This window comes from Crocodylus porosus, unplaced genomic scaffold (genome assembly GCF_001723895.1).
Source record: "Crocodylus porosus isolate Cpor-Errol unplaced genomic scaffold, CroPor_comp1, whole genome shotgun sequence".
NCBI lineage: Eukaryota > Metazoa > Chordata > Crocodylia > Crocodylidae > Crocodylus > Crocodylus porosus.
The window spans coordinates 21,858,111-21,882,176 of record NW_017728931.1 but is presented as its reverse complement, the minus strand read 5'-3'; the positions used below and the strand labels follow the sequence as shown (position 1 = coordinate 21,882,176).

Sequence of the window (24,066 nt, the reverse complement as noted above, 5' to 3'; positions counted from 1 at the left end):
GGGGGCATTGACCCTAGCCCTGTGAAAGGGGCACAGGGGATTGAGGGCCAGGCAGAGCTGAGACCACCTGAGCTGTAAATGCTTTAAGACCTGAGGAGGGAATTTAGGGGGCCAGGCACGGCTACGGCCACCTGAGTCCCAAGGGTGAGAAATCCCAGAGTGGGTACGGACGAGAAACCCCAGAGGGGGCTTGTATTAAGCCCCAGGGAGGGCAAGCGCAGGGAAAAGGCCCCAGAGAGGGCAGCAGCCGCGGGGAAGCCAGGGAGGGCGTGTGAGCGAGGAGGGCCTGGTGTGGCCTCCGCCTAGAGAGGCCTGGGAGTGTCCGCGGGCAGCATGGTTGACTGTAAGGGAAGAGAGGACAGAGAGCGTCCGCGAGGGTGGACAACAGTAATTGACTAGACAATGTCCGGGACATCTGAGAGTTTGGTGGGGGGCGGTATTAGGGGTGGTAGGAGCCACGCGCAGCCCCTAAGGCTAGAGTGCACCAGAGCAATTAGACACAACATTGGCCAAGTATGTCAGGGGTACCGTACCAAGGAGGATAAAAGGCAGCCTCCCTTAATACTTCTATCATCAAAGACGTGGCGGGCGAGAATGAGGGTGCATGGACACTAACTTGGCATGGTAGGGAGTGCCAAGAGAGATCACGGCCGCTCCTGGGACCCTGCCCCGGGACACAGATTTTTCAAGAAAGAATCAATTAAAAATTGCAGCTGAAGTGGTCCCTATTTTTTTTTTCTTTCCATCCTGCTAACTCAATTAAAGAATTAAAAATCTCTGGGTGAAATCCCAGCTCCACTGAAGTCAATGGCAAAACTCCCATTAGCTTCAGGATTTTAATCTTGGTTTCCTTCCTTGACTGAAATGCAAGAGACTTACTGCACAAGAAGCACAAAATGATTTGTATCCCACTGATTTCTGAGAAATTCTGTGATACTGCTAGCCTTTGCTTTATGATTTTTGGGTGCTGGTACTAATTGGTATAGGTCCACTGCAATTAATGAGCAAAGGATCTGGGTCTAGGGTACATATCTTCTCATTACAATGGAAGATTTGCCTATGCTAGAAATGGATGTTGCCAAATGAAATGGATCAGTTATGTTAGGACATGTACCAGCTCAGTTGATTTGCTTCATTGGGCAAAGCAGACAATGCCCGTTGTTCCAAAGAGTCAGGTCCCTGCCACTCTCAGGAGCGGCAGGGGCCCAAGCATGCAGGACAATTCTCAGGGCATATTTCTGCAAGTGGGGGAACCCCAGGTTTCCTCGCTTGCAGAGATGTGTCCTGAGTTGGGTTCCCTGGGGGCTCCTCTGCAAACAGGGAGCAGCTGTGCACACCCAGGCATTATGACTCAGGCTCTGCCTCTGCAAATGGGGAAATGTGGGCAACTGTTCCTAGGACTTCAGGGGCCCAATTCTGTATGCCTTGGGAGCACCTACCTGGGGTGGCTGGAAAGCATGGGCAGCTCCAGTCGTCCCATGATCTCCCTCCTTAAAACAAACAGATGTCCACTGAAAAACAGTGGCACAAAGTTATACTACCTTTCGCCATGGCCACAAATCTGGGCATTTGTGATGTAACAAAGGGGTATGGATGTCTGTTTGCTTTTGCTTTATTTTAAGGCAGCACACAGGCAATGTCTGTTTGCAGCCATAAAGATACCCAAGCTAGCTCTGGATACATCAGCCTGAGAACTGGAAGCAGTACCCCAATTAGTTCACTGATTAGTTTTGCTGAGAACTGAAAGAAGAGTGAAAGAGTTATTCTGTTTCCATGCCATCAGCTTCTCTGCTGAAATTTGCCAACAAACAGCCATTTAATGAAATCTATCACAATAAATGGCCACCAGCACACTTTCAAATCAAATGAAATTACTGTCCTAGTTAGGCAACAGACAGTGCTTTTAAAATGGGGCTGAAATAAGTCCCCTGGGAAATGTTTCAAATAATTGGTTTTCCTGATTAGAGGTAGTTACTTGTTTTAGTCATCTGACAAAGAAGGCTGTTCCTTACAAAAGTTTACACCTTTTTGAATGAGTTAGTCTAAGGTGCCACCCTTTTCTACTATCTGACTTTCCTCATTAAATAGAGAAGATTGCATTCATTAAATAGATTATACTGTGATCTAAGTACTTTCTTGCAACTTACATTCTTCACAGTGTTTGCTCAAAATTGCTGGCATACTTTTTGTATGTCTCTACTGGGAGCTGAGGGTTTTAGCACATGATTAATTACATGTGTGATATTGCTTTGTTTTGTCCACACAGGCTATTTCAAAGCTGGAACATTTTACAGATACATGCTGATTTCATCATTTTCAAAAAAGGTTTACGAAATCCATGGTAACTTCTAGAATAGTGGTTCTCAAATCTTTTTAGTCACAAGGCATCCCCCTCCATAACTTGTCTGAATTTAGTGGCACCCCATTTCAGAAACAAATTTCACTTGTTTTTTGATTACCAAAAAATAATAGAGCAATTCTTCTGTTGCAAAGATCTCCTGAGGACCACAGCTATTCAGAACTTTTTTAACATGATGGATTCCTATTTGAAATCTTAGGGTTTAGCTTGTCAACAGTGTCAGTATTTGCATACCCACCCATGCTGATACTGCATGGCACCCTGCAACAACAACCTAAAAAGGATTTTATGGCACCCCAGGATGCTGTAGGACCCTGACTGAGAATCATTCTAGAGAGAGAGAAGACCTGAACAGAAAAACTTAGTCAAGAACTTAGATCTGAAAATGGCCATTCCAATACAATTCCATTTAGCAAAGATGGTAGCATAACTGGGGGGGTGGGGTGGGAAGAGGCAACTGGTGCAGTAGTACCAGACTCTGCCTTGTTGTGAGGGGGTATGCAAAAATATATCTGTGACTCTAGTGACAGCTGATTCCACCACTGTGATTGGCACCACAGCAGCTCTGAGCAAAGACATTTGAAAAGATTCATTTTCATTCCAGTGCAAAATGAAAACTAATTTTGAATTATTTTAAGTAGTTGGGAAATGCAATTTCATCTTCCACACAGCTATACTGGATTTTTTTCAGCACAGGATATCAAAACACATGTGAATTTAGACTTTATTTTATCCATAAGTGATCTGCATTTCATTTTGGCTGAAATAAAAGTCAACAGTGTTGGAAACGTGTAAGTATTTCACTGTTTTCCAACTGTACAATTAAATTATTTGTTGATCACTGAAAAAGTAAAAACTTACTCATAACAACCACCCTGAGACACCATTACCATTTCTTTATCCAATGATAGCAAAAAACAGCAATGTCTTGAAGCAAATTATATTAATGCAAATTGCATTAATGAGTATTCAAAGTTGGGCTTTCAAAAGTCCAACAAATTACACAGATGTATGTATGTGTGTGTGTATTTATAAGACTTTGGAAATCCCAGATTTTGACACTAATTAATATAATTTTCTTGAATATATTTTGCATCAAATGAAATGTTTTACAATTAAATCACTTGCCTATCAAAACATCTACATTTTGCATATCTGTAACTAAACCAGGAAAATTGTTTACATTTGTAACTCTGCCCTGTTTAAAGTGTTTTAGGAACATTAACAAATTTAACTCCACAACACTTTTCTGAAATAGGTGAACATTATTATTGCTTATTTTAGAGACAGGTGATCTGCATCAGAGATTTTTAAGTAACTTGTGAGGGAAGATCAAATAGAATGAGAACTTAGTACATTTTGGCTCTGAGGCCACAGATCAATGTGGCTTCCCTCTTTCTGAGGTTTGATTGTTGCTAACACAGATGAGCTAAGTCACAGTATGATAGTGTAGTCCCCCAAAAGATTTCCTTGGCAGTATTATCAAGCAGGTTAATTCATAGTGTCACAGAAGTTTAGGGCTGGAAGGGACCTTGTGAGATCATTGGGTCTAGCCCCCTGCTCTGGGCAGGAAAGACTGCTGGGGTCCAATAACCCCAGCAAGGTGTGCATCCAATTATATCATCCTATTTAAAATTTTCATTTGATTCAGACTGCATTAGGTCAGTAGGTCCTAACAAGTCAAGAAATAACCAGAATTCCATATCTGACCTGGAGCAAAAGTTGCACAGTTGCATACCAATGCCCAAAATTGTATTTTAATTCACATTTACTTGACCAACAAATGGTTAGAGCAAACTGAAACGGTTTTTGGTATTGTTTGTAAGTGCACAGAGCTCTTTTCTGTTAGTGTTACAAGACAGAATTGTGGAAGGCTTTCCCCACTTTTAGCCTCCATACCTTGCTTGTTATTTGGGTGCACCTATTCCTTTTAGAATCAAATTAGACTTGCCTCCACATTCTGATACATTCCGTGCGCCTGTTATGCCCTGTCCATCGTTACTTGGGCAAGGTTCACAGGTAAGTTGACCTTCTGTGTCTTGGTATGTTCCTGGTGAGCAAGGAATGCACTGGTTATGCTCTCCGCTATAATAGGTGCCCGTGTTGCAGGTAACTGAGAAAAGAAAAGTGGAATCTCCATAAGGACTTTCATTTTGGTAATGTAGTTTGCCTTCATATAAAAAACCTACAGAAGATGGTTCTCTTTGACTTGGTCTACTTTTAACAACAACAAAAAAATCTCCAAAGTGTCATTGGTTTTTGGTAGATAAATATATGTTATGATTTTATGGGAGATACAATACAAGATGTGTGTGCTGAGGGCACAGTAAGTTGACATATCAATTATAAAGATGTATTTGCAGGCAATACATCCCATCTCAATTGGTATTTTTCTTGACAGTAAAATGGTTTAATTGGAAAAACATTCTAAACATATAAATGAATCCCCCTGCTCTTCATCTTGCAAGAGGACACTTTATACTCTTGGCTTTAAAGGGTAAACAGTAAGGGTTTCTAAACACAATAGTTACAATGCTCAGTTCAACCTCTCAGTTACAGAACTGTGGAGGTGCAAGGGATGTGCGTGGTAATCCTGAATAACTACCAGAACTGCACATGCAAATTCAATGCTTTTTGCATAGAACTGGCCTGATGCGTCGAACTGCCTGAAAAAAGTGTAGAAGCTGACTGAAAATTTGACTCCAAGTCAGTACAGTGTTATGGGCATCAGGAGAAAGTAAACTGCATTCTTGATAGATTAGAAACCTTGTGCTGAAAATTGCAGTTGAAGAGTTATCACAAGCACCTGATCCCAAACAATGCAGTTCAGTCAGTCTATCCTTGTTGTTCTACATAAATCAAGACCCAGGATTCCCCACGTTGTTTAGGTATCAGATAGCTTTACTGTATGACTTAGTATTGACTAGTTAACATTAAAGGTCTATATTTTAAATAGGGTGCAGCTGATTCAAATATAACTTCAGGTTTTGCTGAGACTTACCACATTTTTCATCCTGCAGCACTTGACCTGTACTGCATGCTTCATGTCCTTCAGTAGCCTTAGCTGGCTTCTGAGCCACTTCATATTCTGTCCCAGAAAACTGAATGTAAAATTGCTGTTTGTTAATAGATTTCCTCAATGTTTTGATTGCAGTTTGCAGCTTCTGCTCCATGCGTTTCCGCACACAGTCAATGTTACAGGTGTCTAGATGGGAAAGAATAAGAAAACTAGAAGCAATTGAGATTCATGTTTAAAGTAGAGCTGTTTAGTATACCATTCCTAAACATGGTATGCCATGCTAACTATCGGAAAACTTTTCTCTCTCTGGCACTTCATTCACTTCTCTTTATGTGCCAAGTGGAAAAAATACATGCTTTTCCTAGTGCCAGAACTGACTGATTAGTGACAGTTTTGATTTTAGGCCATTTGAAATGGACAGACAGACCAAAAAATTCTAGCGAATCAAATTCCCAATCTGTAATTGCACCCAGAGCACTGATCTTGCCTTAGCTTTAGCATAAGGAGCTTATTGCCTTGTTCTGTTCCAGGTACAGAATCAGAGACACAGCAGACACGGCACACTCTCCAGCAGTACTGAGCGGGGATCTATCAAACAAACATGCTGCATTGTCTCATAGGCTATAGGAGTGGCAGCTGCTCTGCATGTTGCCACCTATGTATTATGACATTTTCTCTTTCATATATTTCTATGGGTTCTAACCATTCCTAGACATTTTGAGAGCCAATTTTCTAGTTAAATCAACTTTGAGCTTGGAAAGTGTGTTGAATTTAGTAATGCATGTTGCATACAAGCCTGGTGAAATGCAAGTTGACTGGCTAACCAAACCATAGCACTGTAACATGACCTTCCCATAGATCAGAAGAGATCTTTCACAAACCTGAGACTTCCTCTAATTTCATCTCCATTTCAAACTCGGCGGTGATATGGGACACTTCTTTGGAGGGTGACTTGCGGCCTCGGCGTTTTTTCTTGGAGGAATCACACTTCAGATTCACAAAGGTCACCTGACAGTTGTCTGTACAAGGGAATTGACCTCCTTTGCATAACAGAAGTGACATGGAAGAGGAATCAAGTAGCAAGGTAGCAAGTGACAGGCTTGTGTGTGATATTAGAGTTGGGTTAACATTAATGCTTTGGTAATGTTACATAACATTGCACATGCACTGTTAGATGAACCTTTTCTGGTTAGATGAACCTCCCCCTCTTCCAGCCTGCCCACCCCCTAGTTACTGGTCAGTAACCTGGGTCCAGGTCCTTCCAGCTTGCACCGCTGCTTGCCCCACATGGGCAGGCAGTGTGCTTCAGCACTAGGGCAAGTGCCAGCTGTAGAGACATTCTGGCTGGCCACCAGAGTGTCTCTGAGGAGGACAGAGCCTCTGGTTGCCTCAGGGCATGGCCTGGGACCATGCCCTGCCCTGCTTTTTCCTCCTGGGATATTTTTTGATACTGGGATATCCGGGTATCAAAAAATGTGTTCCCAGTGTGCTTCTTGCAGCATCTCACAGGAGTTTGAGACACTGCAAGAGGCATGTTTGCAGTCATCTGGATGTGCCCAATGAGGATAAAAAAAGAAAAGAAAAATTCAGGACTGTTTTTACATAATATTTTGCCTCAGGTTGATAAGGGAAATAAAGAATCAAAATCAGAAATCTGCATGTGATGCAGTTAAATTACGAAATGGGTGACCCAGCTACAGTTCCATTTCTGAGTAATACTTCTGTTGTACAAGACAAATTTTAACTGTACTTGACTTCTCAAAGTTATACTAACTATGTGTACCCTAAAGAAATGTGAAATGTGTCATTTAAAGCCTATTTTCTGTTTACCTCTGAAAGTGACATTTGAGATGAAAAACACATTTAAAAATGACTTTGCATGTTAATAATACTCATCCAGGCAGTTAAAACTAGTCTCCATTCTGATAATCTGCTTTACATCTCCCTATTTCTACTGTTTGTTTATTTACTGTCCTTCCCTCTGTGTGGGGGATTAATCTGGACAGATCAATTTAGGTTACAACCTGACTGTGCTCAGATTGCAGAGGCTGTATGGAAATATCAAAAAAAGTTTAATTGAAAAGACAAGTAATAAAAAATATGTATTCACAGCAAGTTTTGCCACATTCAAATGCTAGACCAGCCTGACAAAGGATTTCCATTTCTGACTTTGCTAAGATTGGATATATGTTTTCTTTTCATCCTTTGCAATATCATATAAACTAAACTTTCCAGTATAACTGAAGCCATCCATAACTACAGATTTAACTTTTCTGGGAAGAGGCTGCCTCTTCCTGCACCATATGATTCCAATGGGAACATAATACAAATTAAAATAACATATCTTATTTTTATAAATCTAATTTTAACGAACAAAATCAAACCTAGCCAACTTTCTTCCAACTTCTCTTTGGCCAGTAACTTTTGATCTCAGGGGAACTGTACCACTGCCAATGCCAGAAACCTTGTAGAATCAGCTAAATTCTGAATTTTTGAAGACTTCATGAGATCAGCTGGTGGCATTTCATGATGAGCACTGCTAATCCAAACCGTAGTCCAATTTTAGTTTGAATCTGAATTGTGGACTAAGCCTAGGTTAGGCCAAATCTGAAAGTCATAACTAAATTTCTTAGCAACTTGTGAGGAGAACAAGTTACCAAAACAAACTGAAACAACATTTAAGACTCTCTGATGATGTTATGAGAAACCACATACCCATAAGAGTTTGCTTCCCAGAATCTTTATTTTTTTCTTTGCTGCGAGGCCGTAAATGGCACTTTGCATCTTTAATTTTGAAGCGAGCTTTTTGCTTGATTGGTGGAGCTAAGGAATCTGTTGAAATAAAATTAAAGTTGATCATTCCTTGTACAGCCTAAATGAATGCAAGCACTTATTTGATTTGAGTTAGTAATCTTCTTGCAACCTTTAAACAAGGCTTGTCCAACATATAGCCCACGGGCCGCCATGTGGCCCTCCAAGCTGTTTTCTGAGGCCTGAGGTGCTGCGACAGGAAATGAAAGTAAACACTGTACTTTTGTTTCAGGTGGGGTGATATGATACCGCTTCCTGTAAGATCTTTGAATATGGCTCGCCAGCCCACTGGCTGATAAAAAGTTCATGATCCAGCCCCACATTCAAAAAGGTTGGACACCCCTGCTCTAAATCAACCAGGATCCTCTGAATCTGTAACCCTTTATTTCAGTGCATCTTTATGCAGTATACAAAGTGTGTGATTCTTGCAAAGGGCAAGAAGGGTTGTAGCCATGGGTTGCAAAGGGTTGTAGCCATGTTGGTCTAAGGACATAGGCAGACAAGGTTCTTTGGGTAAATCCAATATCTTTTATTAGACCAACTCAAATAACTGGAAAAATTCTTCCTTGCAAGCTTTTAGGTAAAATTACCCTGTGTTAGGCAAAGACAGCATCTGCAGATTATCTTTGCTCTTCCTGGATGGAGTACAGGAGACCCTTGCCATTTGCAGGGGATACATTTCAGAGATCCCTGAAAATGGCAAAATCCGTGAATATGTCGGGAGCACGGCAGTAAGCGCAGAGCTCCCGCAGACGCCGCCGGTGGTGTTGGCACTGAGGGGTGGGTGGGAGTGTGCATGGTGAGAGTGTGCACAGGGAGAGAGCATGGGTTTGAATATTCACACTACAAATATTTGAAACCATGAATGGCGAATCTGTGAATGGCAGGGGTTTCCTGTAATAAAGCATCCAGAAGCCAGTGTAGGCATGAAAGAGCTCCCTTTCTCTCTCTCTCTCTGTCACATACACAATGTATAATACCTACCTGCACAAGTAGGCAGTGTTGCATTGCGCTTTTGCTGAGCCTTGCCTTGCTGTACTGGAACTCCACAACTCAGTGTATAACTATTCTCTGAATCTGAACACAAAGGAGAAAGTGTGCATACTGATATATATATATATACAGAAAAATCATTCTGGTAGTATATCCTCACTCTTCACTTATTAGCACTGACACAACTTTTGAAAAATCTTACCTTAAAATGACAAACCAAATTAACAAATCACATGATTGTGGCTGAAGTGGGCAAAGACTTAGGTTTGCCAGAGTCTATTGCTTCATATTCTTGATTATAAACTTAATCTTTTTTCCAGACTGTGAACTGTTAAATAAACCATATGATGGTAATGGGCAGAAAATGCTTTACTCTGTTCTTACATCACAAAATTTACAGGTGTGGAAAGCAGCAGTTAATTCAAAACTAAACTCTCTCATATACTTTCCTGAGTAATTTTAGTTTAAACTACTTTGACAGAATTTTTGATAGAAAAAAATAACATGTAGGATGCATCCAGACGAGAGTGCACGTGCAATCTGCAGTGCCTCAAAGTTGTTTGAGGCACCACAAACTGCATGCGGCTCATGTGTACCCATTCACCATGCTGCTAGTTTGCAGTGTACAAAGTGTGGCAAGTTTTTTTGACAATGGGAGATCCTGGTGTCAAAAAAAAAAATGCTGCTAAAAAAAACAGTGTGGTGCACATGGTAGCAATGTGCACTGTCAGAAATAAACCCTGGCTGGCCAAAGCCACACTCTGGCAGCCAGCCAGGCTCTGAGAAAACAGCTCAGTGCTGCTGCTGCCCTGGGAGGTCCTCAGGACCCCAGGTAAGGTTGTTGGGGTCAGCACAGGTGCTGGCCCTAGCCTTCCTTCCCCATGCACGTTATCCTGCCATACTGCTACAGGTGAGCTATCAACAAGTGTTTAGCATGGGGACTCCTGCACTTCCAACTTACTGCTCAGCTTTGTCTAACCACCCACATATGGCTGACTTTCAGGACAATGTAACATTTGTATTTCTTAGCAGATGTAAAGTGTGCTAAGGGAGCTCTACTGCTATAGGAATATGGTACCAAGAGGTATTGCTGAAATTAACCTTTTCTTTTTTCCAATCTCTGGAATTTGTTGAATTAATAATTTACTATGCTCAAACTTCTCTTTAACATGGTATCCTTAATAATCCATTTATCTGGTACATCCCTTGTTTTATTCATTTCTCAACTGTCATCTCTAGTTAACTACTTTGGTCCAGTCTTCCCATAAGAGTTGATGGTCCTTAGGAGTTCACAGTATCAAGCCCTGCTGATGGGCTGTAACTGTATTCAATTAGTATTTGCATACATGCTTTAATCTATAATTAATTTTTTCCTTATAACTGTTTGTAATAATCTATAATAATACATTTACAATGTGTTCAAAGAAGAAAATTAAGTCACCTTGTATCATTAATCATTAATGCTGGATTGTACCAACCTGGAACAAAGAGTGTGTTGGATGGGCATGACAAGAAGCAGCTTTCTATTCCTCCTGATTTACTGCAGGCTAGCTGAGCCTGGGGAGCTGACTTGGCATTTGTGAGGCATTTCACCATCTCTGGAGAAAAAGGAATGAAAAATCAAGGACTGCAGCCAGGAGACCTTACCAGCCCACTCACAGAGGACAATGTGAAAAGGGGTTATTAGTGAAAATGTTTATGAAGCTAATGCAATGGTAATGGACAGAAAATCCTTCATAAACATGTGATATAACAGCCCATGTCCAAACATCTGTGAACTTAGTGTGTTCATTAAGTTCACAGCAAGTGGAAGACTATTTGGGATCTGTACTAGGAACAGTACAGTGGAACTAAAATTGCATATCTTTTTGGAGTTGTCAACTCTAACTATCAGAGCAAATACAGTGAAAAATCCAGTCACTGAAATGGGCAGGTAACAGTATGCACAGGAGATTGTTTGCCTTTCTTTTGGGTAATATCCTCTCAGGTACAGTGGGCCCCAGTGCCATGACACGGAGTTACTCTCACTAAGACTGGTTTATTTAAACTCTTGAGAGTACAGTATTTTCCACTACCCATTCCAACTGTCATTGACTTTGCCCAATATTTCTGTTTAATCCCAGCTCCACCTTCTAACTTTCCACCCCTGAATAGGAAACCTCGGAGGAAGACCATGGAACTGCCGGTGAGTCAGCAGGTGGTAATGTTCCCATACAGACAACTCTCAGCCAAGGCCTGAGTACAATGTTAGAAATAGTAATATTCTAGGATAAGATGAGGTTTGGCAGGTTGGATCAGAACAGAGGTTCTGACACTTCTTTTCATTGGTACATACAAGGGAGCAAGAACTCTTGCATTATGGATGTTCCGATATTCTGTTCTTCCTTCCTAACCCCGCAAAAAGTTTAATTACAAAGGAAGGCAGTCTTCTCTAGCTCTTTAAAAAAAAAGATGCTGATTTGGATAAAGTATCCACTTTCCACCTTGAGCTGATGTTATGTAAAATTACTGTAAGCTGTACAGTTTGAGCTTCACCCCAGAAATAACTGAAGTTTAAATTGAAATCCTCTGGGAAGCAAGTGCTATTTAATCGTGTATACCATTAGGTACAGAGCTGCTAAGGCATCTGGTTCCAGAGCCATGAGTTCAAATCGGTCTGGACCTGTATCAAAGGCCATCTCCAAGTCAACTCAGCTGTAAACATCCACACTGTGCAATCAAAGGTGGCTGGAGATGATGACAGCCACAGTGCTTTCCCATCTGCTGTTGGCTATAGAGACTTGTGTGCCTTAATCACAGTAGCCCAGTTCTCAACCATGGTGCTACACAATGTTAGCGCTGTTAGGTATACAAACATGATCCACAAGATATACCCAGAGATTTCAAATAAGAATCTATTTTCCGAGGGATGCCTTGAGTCTATTGAGGGAAGCCTCGAGTGCAAAAAAAGGTTGAGAACTACAATCCAGCTAAGCAGGCTGCCAGACTCAGGAGGATCTTTGATTATGTATGTCCATTTCTACTAAGTGCACATCTCAGCTGTAACCATTAGGTGTCACCATGTTCAAGCAAAGGCTATGTTACTTCTCTTTTTGTTTTATAATCTTGAATTTCAGTTTTGCCTGGATTAAGCAGGTGAAGAGTTATTAAACTCCTTTTACAGTAGCAGCTCCAAGTTAAATCAGTCATATGAAGCTAAATTAAGTTTCTGTTGACTTCAGTTTTTTAAATCCTGTAGAAGGCAGGGAAGAGCAGGTCATTATCTTGTTTAGAGACCAACTGGTTCCTAGTGGCATGAGCTTTCATAGGTAACAACTTACTTCATCAGGTCCTACTCATGGACTCTCTGAACCATTTGGTCCCTAAATAAGCTCTCTAAGGGCCTTGTTGCACATTACACTTAGGACATGTTAACGGCACTTAAAATGCTAGCATCTGAGCGTTCAACAGTAAAATACCAGTAAGTACCACTGTAGTGTAGCAAAGGTAGGACTTTCCCTGCAAGGAGCGTGTCCAGATTTTATTACCTAATATGTGTAGAGCTAATGCCTGACTGCTCCATGGAAGTAATACAGTCAGGAGGCTGATGTGGTGGGGAGGCTGGGGCTGACAAATAGCTTCCTGATTACAAATTTTCTCTTTTTTTCTGGTTGCCGTAAAATATACCATGCAATGGTAATGGACAGAAAATGTTTTACTTTGTTTTTACATCACCAAATCTATGGGTGTGGAGATTACAAACTTCACAGACAGCTGTTTGTTGGTTCCAACCCCTTCCCTCCTTTCCCCCTCCCAGTTGCACTACAGTCTTCACACTCCAGCACTTACGTTGTGCTTTTTTAAGACTGTGGTAAGCATTACCACAGAAAACTTTCTAATTCATAGCAATATTTACTGTGATCTAAATAAAACATGTCCTGAGTGTAACGTGTGACAAAGCCCTAAGATGACACCCTGCTCTACCTTTTGCTTCCCTTTGGACAAGCATGGTTAACTGTCTCTTAAACCCTATTGAAAATCACTTTCAATGCGAGGACATTATCCCTCACAGTATCTCCTCTACCACATTAGACCAGGGGTGGGCAAAATATGGCCTGCAGGCCGGATCAAGCCTGAGAGGCCATTTTATCCAGCCTGCAGGGCCTCCCCCAAAATTTAGAAAATTAATATTTCTCTGCCCTTGGTTCCTGTAAAAAATGACAGACTTCCCCCTGTCAAAAATGACAGGAACCACAGGCAGTAGGACCCAGGGGAAACCCTGGCAGGCTCCCACAACAGCAGGGCCCACTCAGCCCTGCCCCCCCCTGCTGGAAGCTCCAGCCACAGCTTCTGGCCTGGGACCATGCGACTGCCCTGCACCGGAACCTCAGGTAAGGGGGAAGGGGGGGGAGGGAGGAAAGGTCAGGGGAGGACCCCAGGCAGAGAAGGAGCCCGAGGAAAAGTGACCCAGGGAAAAGCTGAGCATGATGGGGTGGGAAAGCAGCCCCTCACCTGCCCTGTGGCCAGTGCCCCACACTGCAGTGCTCAGGCCCGCATGGGGCTGCTTGTGCCTGGTCTGGACAGCCCTGCGTGGGCTGCGAGTGGCTGCAGCAGGGAACACCAGCCATGGGGGGGGGGAGGGGCAGCTCCCCCCCCCCAGGCTCAGGTTTTCCCTGGGCTCCTTCCCTGCTCCTTCTCAGCACAGAGAAAAGCGGCCCTTCCCTGCCCTGTGGTTGGTGCACCCTGCTGCAGCCACTCGCAGTCCATGCGGGGCTGTCTAGAGCAGGCACTGGCAGTCCCAGGTGAGCTGCGAGTGACTGCAGCATGGGGTGGCAGCCACAGGACAGGTGAGGGGCTGCTTCCCCCCCCCCCACCCCACCCCCTCCCCAGGCTCCTCCCCTGCCCTTCCCCCCCAGCCACTTTTCCCACACAGCACCAGCTTGTAACCTACCCCCCCCCCCCCCAGCACTCAGCACTACCTTGTAACCCAGCCTGTTGGGGCTGCGCATGGTGATAGCAGTTGTGGCCCCCCAGCTTGCCGCCTCGGGCAGTGTTTGCCACTGCTGCCTCTGGGCTGCCCAGCATGCAAACTCCAGGCAGGCAGCAGCAGCCAACACTGCCCGATGCAGCATGTGGGGAGGCCGCAGCTGCCGCCGCCATGCGCAGCCCTGATGGGCAAGCCCAGAGCCGGCACAGAGCCCAGGCTGGCAGCAGGGGTGGGTTACAAGCTGGTGCTAAGTGCAGGGAAAAGTGCCCCTCACTCATCCTGTGGCTGCCGCCCCATACTGCAGCCACTTGCAGCCCATGTGGGGCTGCCTGTGCCTGCTCACGATAGCCCTCTGTGAGCTGCGAGCGCCTGCAGCAGGAAGCGCTGGCCATGGGGCGGGCGAGGGGCCACTTTTCCCTGTGCTCAGCACCAGCTTCTTCCCTGCTGGAGAGCAGGGGGTCAAGGCTGTGCGCTGCCCCCCACCTGTACCACAGGGCTGGGCGGCACTGGGAGTGAGTGGGCGGGGAGCCAGCAGGAGCATGAGGCCTGCACTAGTATCCCAGGGCCAGTGCTGGTGGGGCCCAGAGCAGGGTGGCAGGAGCACAGGGTCCCAGCCAGCAGGCTCTATGGAGCCGGGTCAGCTCCCCACTCTCCCTGCTGGTGCAGCCCAGCCTGGCTCCACAGACCTCTGCTAGCCTGTGCCCCACTTTGGGCCTCACTGGTGCTGGCCCTGGGACATGGGACAAATGTCCCAATGTCTTGAGACCAAAGACATTGGGACATTGATCCCAAGATGGTGACCGGGGGTGGGGCACCTGTCAAGGGGCAGGGCTACCCATGCGGCCCTCGACAGCCTGCTAAAACTGGGTAAGTGGCCTTCCGCCCGAAATAATTGCCCGCCCCTGCATTAGACTATTTTGGCTTAAGATCTAATTGACTGGCTTAACTTCCCTCCTTGCTTGATTCCACCTTGCAGATGTCATGGTGCCATAAACCAGGATATTCATTGGATAACAGCAGCAATTGGGCACTTAAAGCAGCAGTATTAGAATCCAATGAAAAGCAGCCAGCCAAGTTTGGGGTCAACCAGAAGAAAAAGTCTATAAGGATCAAAATTTTGGAAGCATCCAAGCAGGGCCTGGATAAAACAGGCCAATCAAAATGGCTAGTTGGAATGAGTTTTGCTTGGGTTGGACCAATTCAATAGGGAAGTTAAGTTAAAAAATGGTCCTGTGAGTATGGATGCCTGTTTTATTATGCCTGGCTTCATTGATTTATATGCAAGTCTCTGTACTTCCTTTAATTCCCCATAGCCTATATGGGAATAATCATACATACTTCCCTCAGGGGCCTGTTTTGATGCTTAATTAAATAGTGTTTGTAAAAAGCCTGACATCCCTGAACTGAGGAGGCTAGAGAAGTACAAAATGAGAAAAAGAGCACTGTGTACCTTGAAAGTTCATGAGTTATTTAGAACGGTTTATTTACAATCACTGCTATGGTCATTCTTCTTCTCTTTATGCTTTTCTAACAGATTACAAGAGTTTCCTCCAACTATGTTGATAAAAGATCAAGGACATCAGCAAAATGATCAGGTTCATTTTAAGACTCATTAAAATATCTATCCACTGAATAAAATGGAGAATATCAGTAGAAATTGATGCTTTATTTTCTTGTCTTTCAATATGGTATTACAAAAAATAAAGAAAGTTTATGACTAGAAAAACATTTTTAATAATGCTTTTCATTTTGAGAACAACATTCTGACTAGATTGACGGGGAATACAATACATCACGTGGGTGATCTAATTATGTGCCAGATTCAAAAGAGTATAGTTTTTGTTGGTGATTTATGTCCCTGTCTCTGAGGACTCAGTCATATGCTAGTTGAGCAAAGAGCAGATGATCTTGTAACAGTTTTCTCTCTCTAGTTCCCACAGTACTTAGCTCTAATCATAGTATCATAGTGCTTAGGGTTGGAAGGGACCTAAACAGATCATCAGGTCTGACCCCCTGCCCTGGGTAGGAATGGGTGCCAGGGTCATATCACCCCAGCCAAATAGCTGTTCAGTCTCCTCTTGAAGACCCCCAAGGTAGGAGAGAGTACCACCTCACTTGGGAGCCCATTCCAGAGCCTGGCAGCCCTAACTGTAAAGTAATGTCTCCTGATGTCCAGCCTGAACCTTCTCTCTAACAATTTGTAGCCGTTACTCCCAGTAACCCCAGGTAGTGCCCTGGGGAACAGAGCCTCCCCCAATTCTCACTGGTCCTCCCTGGTGAGTTTGTAAATGGCCACCAGATCCCCTCTCATCTAATGCAGCATTATTCTTCACAGAACAGAAAGAAATTGGATAAAATTAAGTGACAATCAGATTACTGCTTCACAGTGTCATGCCCAAACGTATGTTTAGGTTACATGATTTCTAACGTGTTGCATCTTCACCTTTCTTTACAATATGACACATGAATTTGACTGAAAGCCACAGATGACGTCTCTTTTGTGTGAGATACTGTGAAATGTCAGCATGACTTGGTTGTTCTTCAGTATTTTCATTAGCTATCAATCCCTGTGACTTCTCCCTAGGCATTTCCTGTGAATGTCTTACAAGGCATTTGGGTCTCTGTAGTTAAGAGTATGATGGCATTTCAAAAGAGCCAGAAATGGTACAAACCTTCTGAGATCACTGAATGCTCGAAAGTGGAAGGCCTACCTCTTATGCTTAATATATTAAACCAGTGGTCCCCAACCTTTTGGCTAGGGACAGACATTCAAAAAGCCTGAGCCTGAATTAATTCAATCTTTGCGGGTTAGTCTAACCTGGCTAGGGTAAATCTGTTTTGTAACCAGACAGATATCCCAGAAATGCAGGCACATGCCTGCAGTGGCTCAGGCTAGAAGCTGCGGAGGCGCTAGAGCAGCCCTCCCTTTCCTTCTCCAAAGAGCTGAGGGGGGCATTTATCAGTTCTGTTATCAGCATTTAACACCCCATCAGAAAACAAAGCCTGGTTTATTACAAGCTGTGCTTAAACAGCTTTTTGCAAAGGAAACAATGCAGAGACATTATCATCTGAGCTGTTGATTACAAGTTTCCCTCACTTTATGCTCAAATTTGCATAAAGGGAACCCACTTTACAATGTAACAACTAGGGATACTTCCAAGACCTTGACTGTACTGACCCCCTTAACTGTATTGATATGGTGTTGTGCTGCTCCCCGGGCAGCTGCAGCTCCAGAAGCACAGGTACCAGCTACAGCAAAGCACAGGCGTTGCTGCCGGGAGGCTCCATGGTTCACAGCTCCTGGAGTGCTGCACTAATGGTTCTGGACCAGGCTGGGCTGCAGGGGCTGACACTGCAGCCTGGCCCAGCTACCACCACCTGGCTCAACCCACCCAAATCATTTTTAGTTTCTCTGCCTATGGCATCACTCCCACAATGCACTGCACAAAGCAGCTGACTGCGGGCTTCCACCACACTGATTGAATAAGAGTGAATTTACCTCACGTATAACACATATGCCTTACACAGCATTAACTAGCAGACCACATGCTGGCTACAGTCTGGGCTGTGGGAGAAATGAGGAAGGGATCTCTGTTTAAGCAGTGAGTGGGGGGGAGGGGGGGAGCATGGGGAAAAGCAGAGGGGAGGGGCCAGCCCTGCTGTGGGGCAGAGAGCCCTGGCCAGCCCAGAGAGCATGCCAGGATGCTGGGGGAGTCTGATTTATCTTAAACCAGCAAGGGGTTTGGGACAGACATTGCATAAACGAGTTTGACTCAAATCAGTTAAACCTGGTTGAATGTATCAGACTTACCTCAAGCCGGTTTCAGTCATTTTCAAGCAGGTTTACGTACACTGAACATCTGTTCTATTATAGTTTAAACCAGTTTATGTGTAATGTCTTTCCCTAGCCTTTCAGTCCGTGGGTTGGATAAGCACTGCCAATTTGATCTGCAGGCCTGATCCAGCATGCAGTGGGGCCTAATGCAGCTGTACAGTGCTGGGTCCTAATACTTCTTCTTGGGGCCAGCCTAGGCAGGGCCACTCTACCCATGTGGGTCTTGGAAATTTGACAGTGATAAATGGTGGCAATTCCCCACTGACAAATTTCCTTGGATCCATGGGGAGCTTTGTGGGCCAGATGACACAGATCTGTGGGCCGATGATTTTTAATCATCAAAACAAAACATCTCCAAAAGACTAAGACAGCATCTCGTAGTTAGTGCTCCCAGACATTTGTGCTCAGCCCTTTTTTCGGGAGACTTCTTACAGGATCTCTTATGTTTCTTTCTATTCCATCACTGGTATTTGCCAATTAACGCATTCTTTATTTTCATGAAGTGATCACTTGTCTTCTAGATGCTGACAGACACCACCAAAGCTGACAGACTGCTTTTAAGCCAGTGGTCGTCAACTTTTTTAGACTCAAGCACCCTTTATTCAGTTTGAGGCACTCCTTGGAACATGCCAGGTCTTACTTTTCACTTGCTTTTTCACTACAGAAAAATAATAGAGCAATTCTTCTGGTGCAAGGAACTCAGAAAGACCACCAAATTTTAGAATGTTTTCAATGGTATGAATTCCTTTTTGAAGTCTCTGGGTTTGTCTTGTAAATCATGTTTGCATGCCCAACAGTGCTAATGTTGCATGGCACTTTGCAGCATGTTTGAAAGGATCTCAAGGCAGGCTAGAGTGCTGTGACACCTTGGGTAAGTATCACTGTTTTAAACAAAGACTGTCACTATGATCAACATATGCTGTTTTAAATATGGGTGTGATACCAGAGTTTTCAGTCAGAATCCTAATTGAACTAAGTGGTGTTTCAACTGCAAAAGGAGTGAAGGATCAGATGCTAAATGTGTCAGCTAGAAGTTATTTAGATAAAAAGGATTTTACCAGTTTCACGAACAATTAAACTCCCTGCTCAGAAAAATATGTTAATTAAAATACAGCAGGTAGTTGTCACTCTTAGTGTGACTCTTTTTGTGTGCCAAAGTTTTCATTCTTTTTGCGACTACAGAAAAATTACAGCACAGTTTTCCTGTTGCAAAGAACTCAGATGGACTTCTATTTGAAATCTCTTGGTTCATCTTGTGAATCACATTTGTAAACCCAACAGTGACAAAATTATGTGGCACCTCATGGCACCACTGAAACGATCTCAAGGCACCCCAGAATGCCATGGCACACCAGAATTCCACGGCACCCTAGTTGAGAATCACTGACCTAGAGAGACAGTGGACGTGGTCAAAACAGGAATGACTGAATTACCAAATTACCTTCCATAACACTGCAAAACTTTACGAAAAAAGTGTGAATATGGCTAAACTGAAGATTTTCTTCAGCAGAGCCAGGACTTTACCCTACTATCTGAGGCTACAAAATGGGTCCAGAGATAAGCACACTCCAATTTGTTACACAACTGAATACAAACACTCCGGACATTTCTCAAGCAGCCCATTCCATATTACTATGCCCAAATGATACAACAACATAAAAGGAAGATACTCACTTACCAACACAGTCCTTTTTATTCCAGTGTAGCTTTTTTCCAAGTGGACAGACACACTCATAGCTTCCCATTGTGTTAATGCACCCATAGTCACAGCGACCATTGCTGATGCTGCATTCATCAACATCTGAAAGTATGTATCGAAACAAGTCAGGATATGTGTCTATTGTATGTCATGTATAATGTTTACATTTTAATTATATATACAATGCAGACATATACACTCACAAAACAGTTTTAGGGCACAGAGTGCATAGACACACACATAGCTCCTAATTTTGCAATGACTCAAGTGGATGATTACATTTTTTCACTACGAGCAGTCACATTGAAATCTGTAAAATTAACTCACATATATAAAGCGTATGTGTGAGTCTCCGTAGGATCAAGGCCATAATGTATATTAAACAATACCAACAATTTCAAAGGAGCAAATATACAAGAGATTTATCCATTCTTGCATATTAGAAACATAAGTTATCCATAATATCACCCAGAATATATGTTTTTAGAAATGGATAACAGTTAACAGACAAAATACATACTTGATAGGAACTGAGTAGAGAGAACATACTTTGTTTAGTCTACCAGTCATAGGAATACTAATGAGAAGAAGGAATCTTGTTAGAGGCAAGCAAGGCAATTACCAAAAATATGTTGCTGATATATCAGTTAAAATTTTGGTTGTATTAGATGGATATTTGGTCACAATTAAGCATACCTTGTTTAGTCTACTCAATCAGCATTTATATAAGACTTCATTAATATTACTGGCTGATATGCAACTTAATTTATGAAGTGTTAAAAGAAGGGTAATCAACTGACAGGGGGTTGTATAAAGTAGACATTGTCAAACTAACTCAATATCATTTTTTTAAAATTAATTATTTGTATTTCTGTAGCATCTAGGAGCCAAGGTCATAAACCTTTGTGCTAGGCACTATACAAAGGCAGAACAAGAAGACAACACTTGTTGTTTTGATGCAATGATCGATTTGATTGATAAAGGTAATAAAGTTGATGCAATATATTTAGACTTCTGCAGTAGTGTAACTAGGGTTGACAAATTGCACATTAGCCCCGGGAGCTCAATCAGCAGGGGCAAAAGGATGGAACCCTCTCCCAGATGTCTGTGCTGTGTTGGCAGCAGCAGCAATATAGGCATGCTGTTTTGTTCTCTACTGCAGCTACTGCACATTGTTGCTGACAATAGCAATCAGTGGTAAGGGTAATTCTGACCAGTGTTTCGATGCAAGAGTGTTTTGCTTCAAATTTTGTTTAGATTCGAAACAGCTGTTCTGTCGAAACAGGATTAAAACGGCAAAACTGTTTTGATGTTTTGCCCATAGGATATAAAGGGGAAGGACAAAACAGCCTATAACTTTGTCATTTCTGGCTTGATTTGGATGAAATGTGCAGGAATGGTAGCCCCTTCTGACAGCATGAAGTCTGCCAAGTTTTGAGGAGATAGGTGCAGGGGGTTTGGGGAAACAGTACCCCAAATTCTTGAAAGCAAAACTCATGTCACATGTATGTGTTAAGCCACAGCACAGTCAAAACTGCAGGCATGCTAGCCTCTGTGGACATGAGTTTTGCTTTCAAGAATTTGGGATGCAGTTTTCCCAAACCCCCTGATATGAATCCAAATTGAATACAGCCCATTTTGCACACCCCTAGAGTCTATCCATTGATGCACACCACACATCTAAACGTTTCTTGACGTGACTTAGCTAATTGTGCATAAAAATTTGATACCTGCTTTATGCAGGTATCAAATTTAGGCTCAAATAGCCTAAAATCATCATTTTTAAGGTGCGTTAAGAATACACATGTGTAGACGTGCACCCTTAATGTGCCTTAAATTGGGCTTATGTGTATTAAATGTGCTCGTGTAGACATGCCTAATGTAACTCTAAAAGAGAAATCATCATGTGGGTGTATCTCTAGGATTCTTTGGCCTTGAATTACTTAACATTTATATCAGTGATGTGAGGGACAAAACTAAAATCAATAATAACACATGCCAATGGCAAATAAAAGAAAATGGCAGGTCATTATTATCAAGCAGCTTGGGTCATTTAGTTAAACTGGGCACAAGAAAATAATGTGCGTTTCAATATAACCAAACACAAGGTCATAAAGGGAAGAACAAAGAATACTGGCCTTGGAAGCAGTGACTGAGAAAGGACTTAGGGGTCATTGTGGATAATCAACTGAGCATGACCTCCCAGTTCGATGCTGTATCCAAAAGGGTGAATGTAATGCCTAGATGTATAGACAGGAGAACATCAAGTAGGACTATAGAGGTTACATTCACTCTGCGCTATAGTGTGACCACTGCTAAAATGCCACATCCAGTTTTGGATCTTGTACTTCGAGTGGAAAAAGGTTCAGAGAAGAGCCATGATTTTGATAGGGCCCGAGTCATGATCTTTAAGTGTTTGGGATTGGCCATACTGTAATACTGCTTGGAATATAGCTTCACAAAAGACCTTTGGTGAAATGTTATATATTATGATCTCACAGCTAAATTCTATTACATAAGTGTCCTCTGTCTCATATTAAAGCATGGCACTAAGAGTCAAACTTGATCTGGATCTTTTGAAGATTCTGAAATATCCTATTCTCCAACTTTGATTTATCCTCTCTGCTACATGGACAATACCCATTGCTCTCATAACATTCATCTCCTGATATAGATTATAACTAATGCTAGGTGTGGGATGAAAAAGTTCAGGATCTAAAGAAGTTAGGTTTAGATCTGGTTCTACTCATTACAGAAATAAAGGCCAAATGAGGTTTTAGGATTTGGATTCAGCCTTGCCCAAAAAACATGGAATTATTTGGATCTAGGATGTGAGATCTGTCTCATTGTTTAAATTAAAGATCCGTTTAATGCAAAACTCTGGAGCCTCCAAAAATTCAAGGGTCAACCCCTCCCCACACACAAACTGGCTTAGATCCTTAATACTCCCAAGCTCTGATGATGCTTCCATCATTGCCCCTTAAATGTAGACTTTTCCTTCAGGATCCTTTCTGCAGATGAACTCCTTGAAAGTCTCTTCTTAGCTGCAGGGGAAGCTCTGTTATCTATTTAATTCACAGCATGCATAAACCCCACTCCACACAAAGGATCCTGTCTCCATCCACCCCAGCTTCTCTTTTAAAAAGAAGGCAGGCACAGATGTCAAAAGTTAACTCCATAAAGCCAGGGGAACTCAGAGCTCAGATGTAATCAAGAACAGGGTTTAGTTAATTGTTTCTATCTGGGCAGATACTTCAGAATGAGTTACATGGTGTCTAACTAGAACCAGGATATAACTAACTATGCTTGGTTGCCCTGTTTATTCTTTAGCACTAAGAGACCTCCCTGTTAACACATGGGAAACAAATCTTACATTCAGTATTTACCATGATAAATGAGCACAAAAAGGGCCAGAACTATGAAGGACAGATTCTGTTCCCAGTAACTTCACTGAGCTAAAAAGATTGACTTTAGACTGACATGTATCAACATATAAAGTTTACTTTTGTTCGTTTAAAATTAGATACTTCATGTTATCAGCCTATGCTTCTGTTCACAGTTTTTTGCAGATTATACTTTGCATAATTTTAAAGTACTATGGACAAAACCCAAATTCTATGTTTATCAAACAAAACCTATTTGTTTTATAGTTAAAAAAAGGAAAGATTCCTTTTGGACTCCAGTGTTTTCTAACAATAATTTACATGTAAAGCCTTAAGGTAGAAAAATGGACTACTTTCTATTACCTGATTTGTTTGCACAATATTTGTCTAATGCTGATCTGATTGGTTAAAAACATAATTCAGACTAAAGACTCCTCATATATCCCAAAAAGCAAACCTTTGTTTTCCTTTGACCAGTATTTGGGGCATAATCAAAAGACAGACTGCTTACTAAATGTTCTGACAGGAGACCACACTGCGTTAGCCAGCTGAGTGGCAAATGGACATGGAGTGTGATCTACTACAGATGCACAGTAGACTTACATTCAAGAATGAACATGAAATTTTCTCTTCCTGTAGAGGCTGATAGGAAAGCTGATCCTGTAGATGTTGTGGGGCAAACAAAGAGTTTAGGATGCCCTTGGAATACACATTGTTAGTCAGATGGCTAAAAGCCACTATGCTCTTACTTGATCCAAATTACAAGGAGCTGTGTAGATCAGGGGAGACGGATACAGGTAGCTTATTGGCACCGGAATTGGGAATCAGCTACACCAGATGCCTAATAGTGGCTGAATATAAGTAAATAATTATGGTTTAAATTAATTTAAATTACCAGCTGGTCTAATAAAATATATCACAGGCAAAGATCCTCACCTCTTGAATTTTTCCTGGATAATCACAGCTACAACATCACTCCAACACTACCTTAAATTAATTTA

General features: G+C 42.5%; 1 protein-coding gene across 8 annotated transcripts in view; it reads right to left on the bottom strand.

The window, feature by feature from the left end:
• The window catches only part of SCUBE1 (signal peptide, CUB domain and EGF like domain containing 1), a 340,412-nt gene that overhangs the window by 31,534 nt on the left and 284,812 nt on the right, over positions 1 to 24,066 (bottom strand). For 4 of the 8 annotated variants that reach the window (XM_019544341.1, XM_019544348.1, XM_019544346.1 and 1 more), the window contains 7 exons: positions 19,662 to 19,784; positions 10,661 to 10,780; positions 9,174 to 9,266; positions 8,094 to 8,210; positions 6,260 to 6,418; positions 5,361 to 5,564; positions 4,311 to 4,472 (listed from right to left, as the gene is read on the bottom strand). In XM_019544341.1, the coding sequence (XP_019399886.1) occupies positions 4,311 to 4,472; positions 5,361 to 5,564; positions 6,260 to 6,418; positions 8,094 to 8,210; positions 9,174 to 9,266; positions 10,661 to 10,780; positions 19,662 to 19,784 (978 nt within the window). The remainder of the gene's footprint in view (positions 1 to 4,310; positions 4,473 to 5,360; positions 5,565 to 6,259; positions 6,419 to 8,093; positions 8,211 to 9,173; positions 9,267 to 10,660; positions 10,781 to 19,661; positions 19,785 to 24,066) is intronic. The other 4 variants (XM_019544342.1, XM_019544345.1, XM_019544347.1 and 1 more) reach the window with 3 other exon arrangements.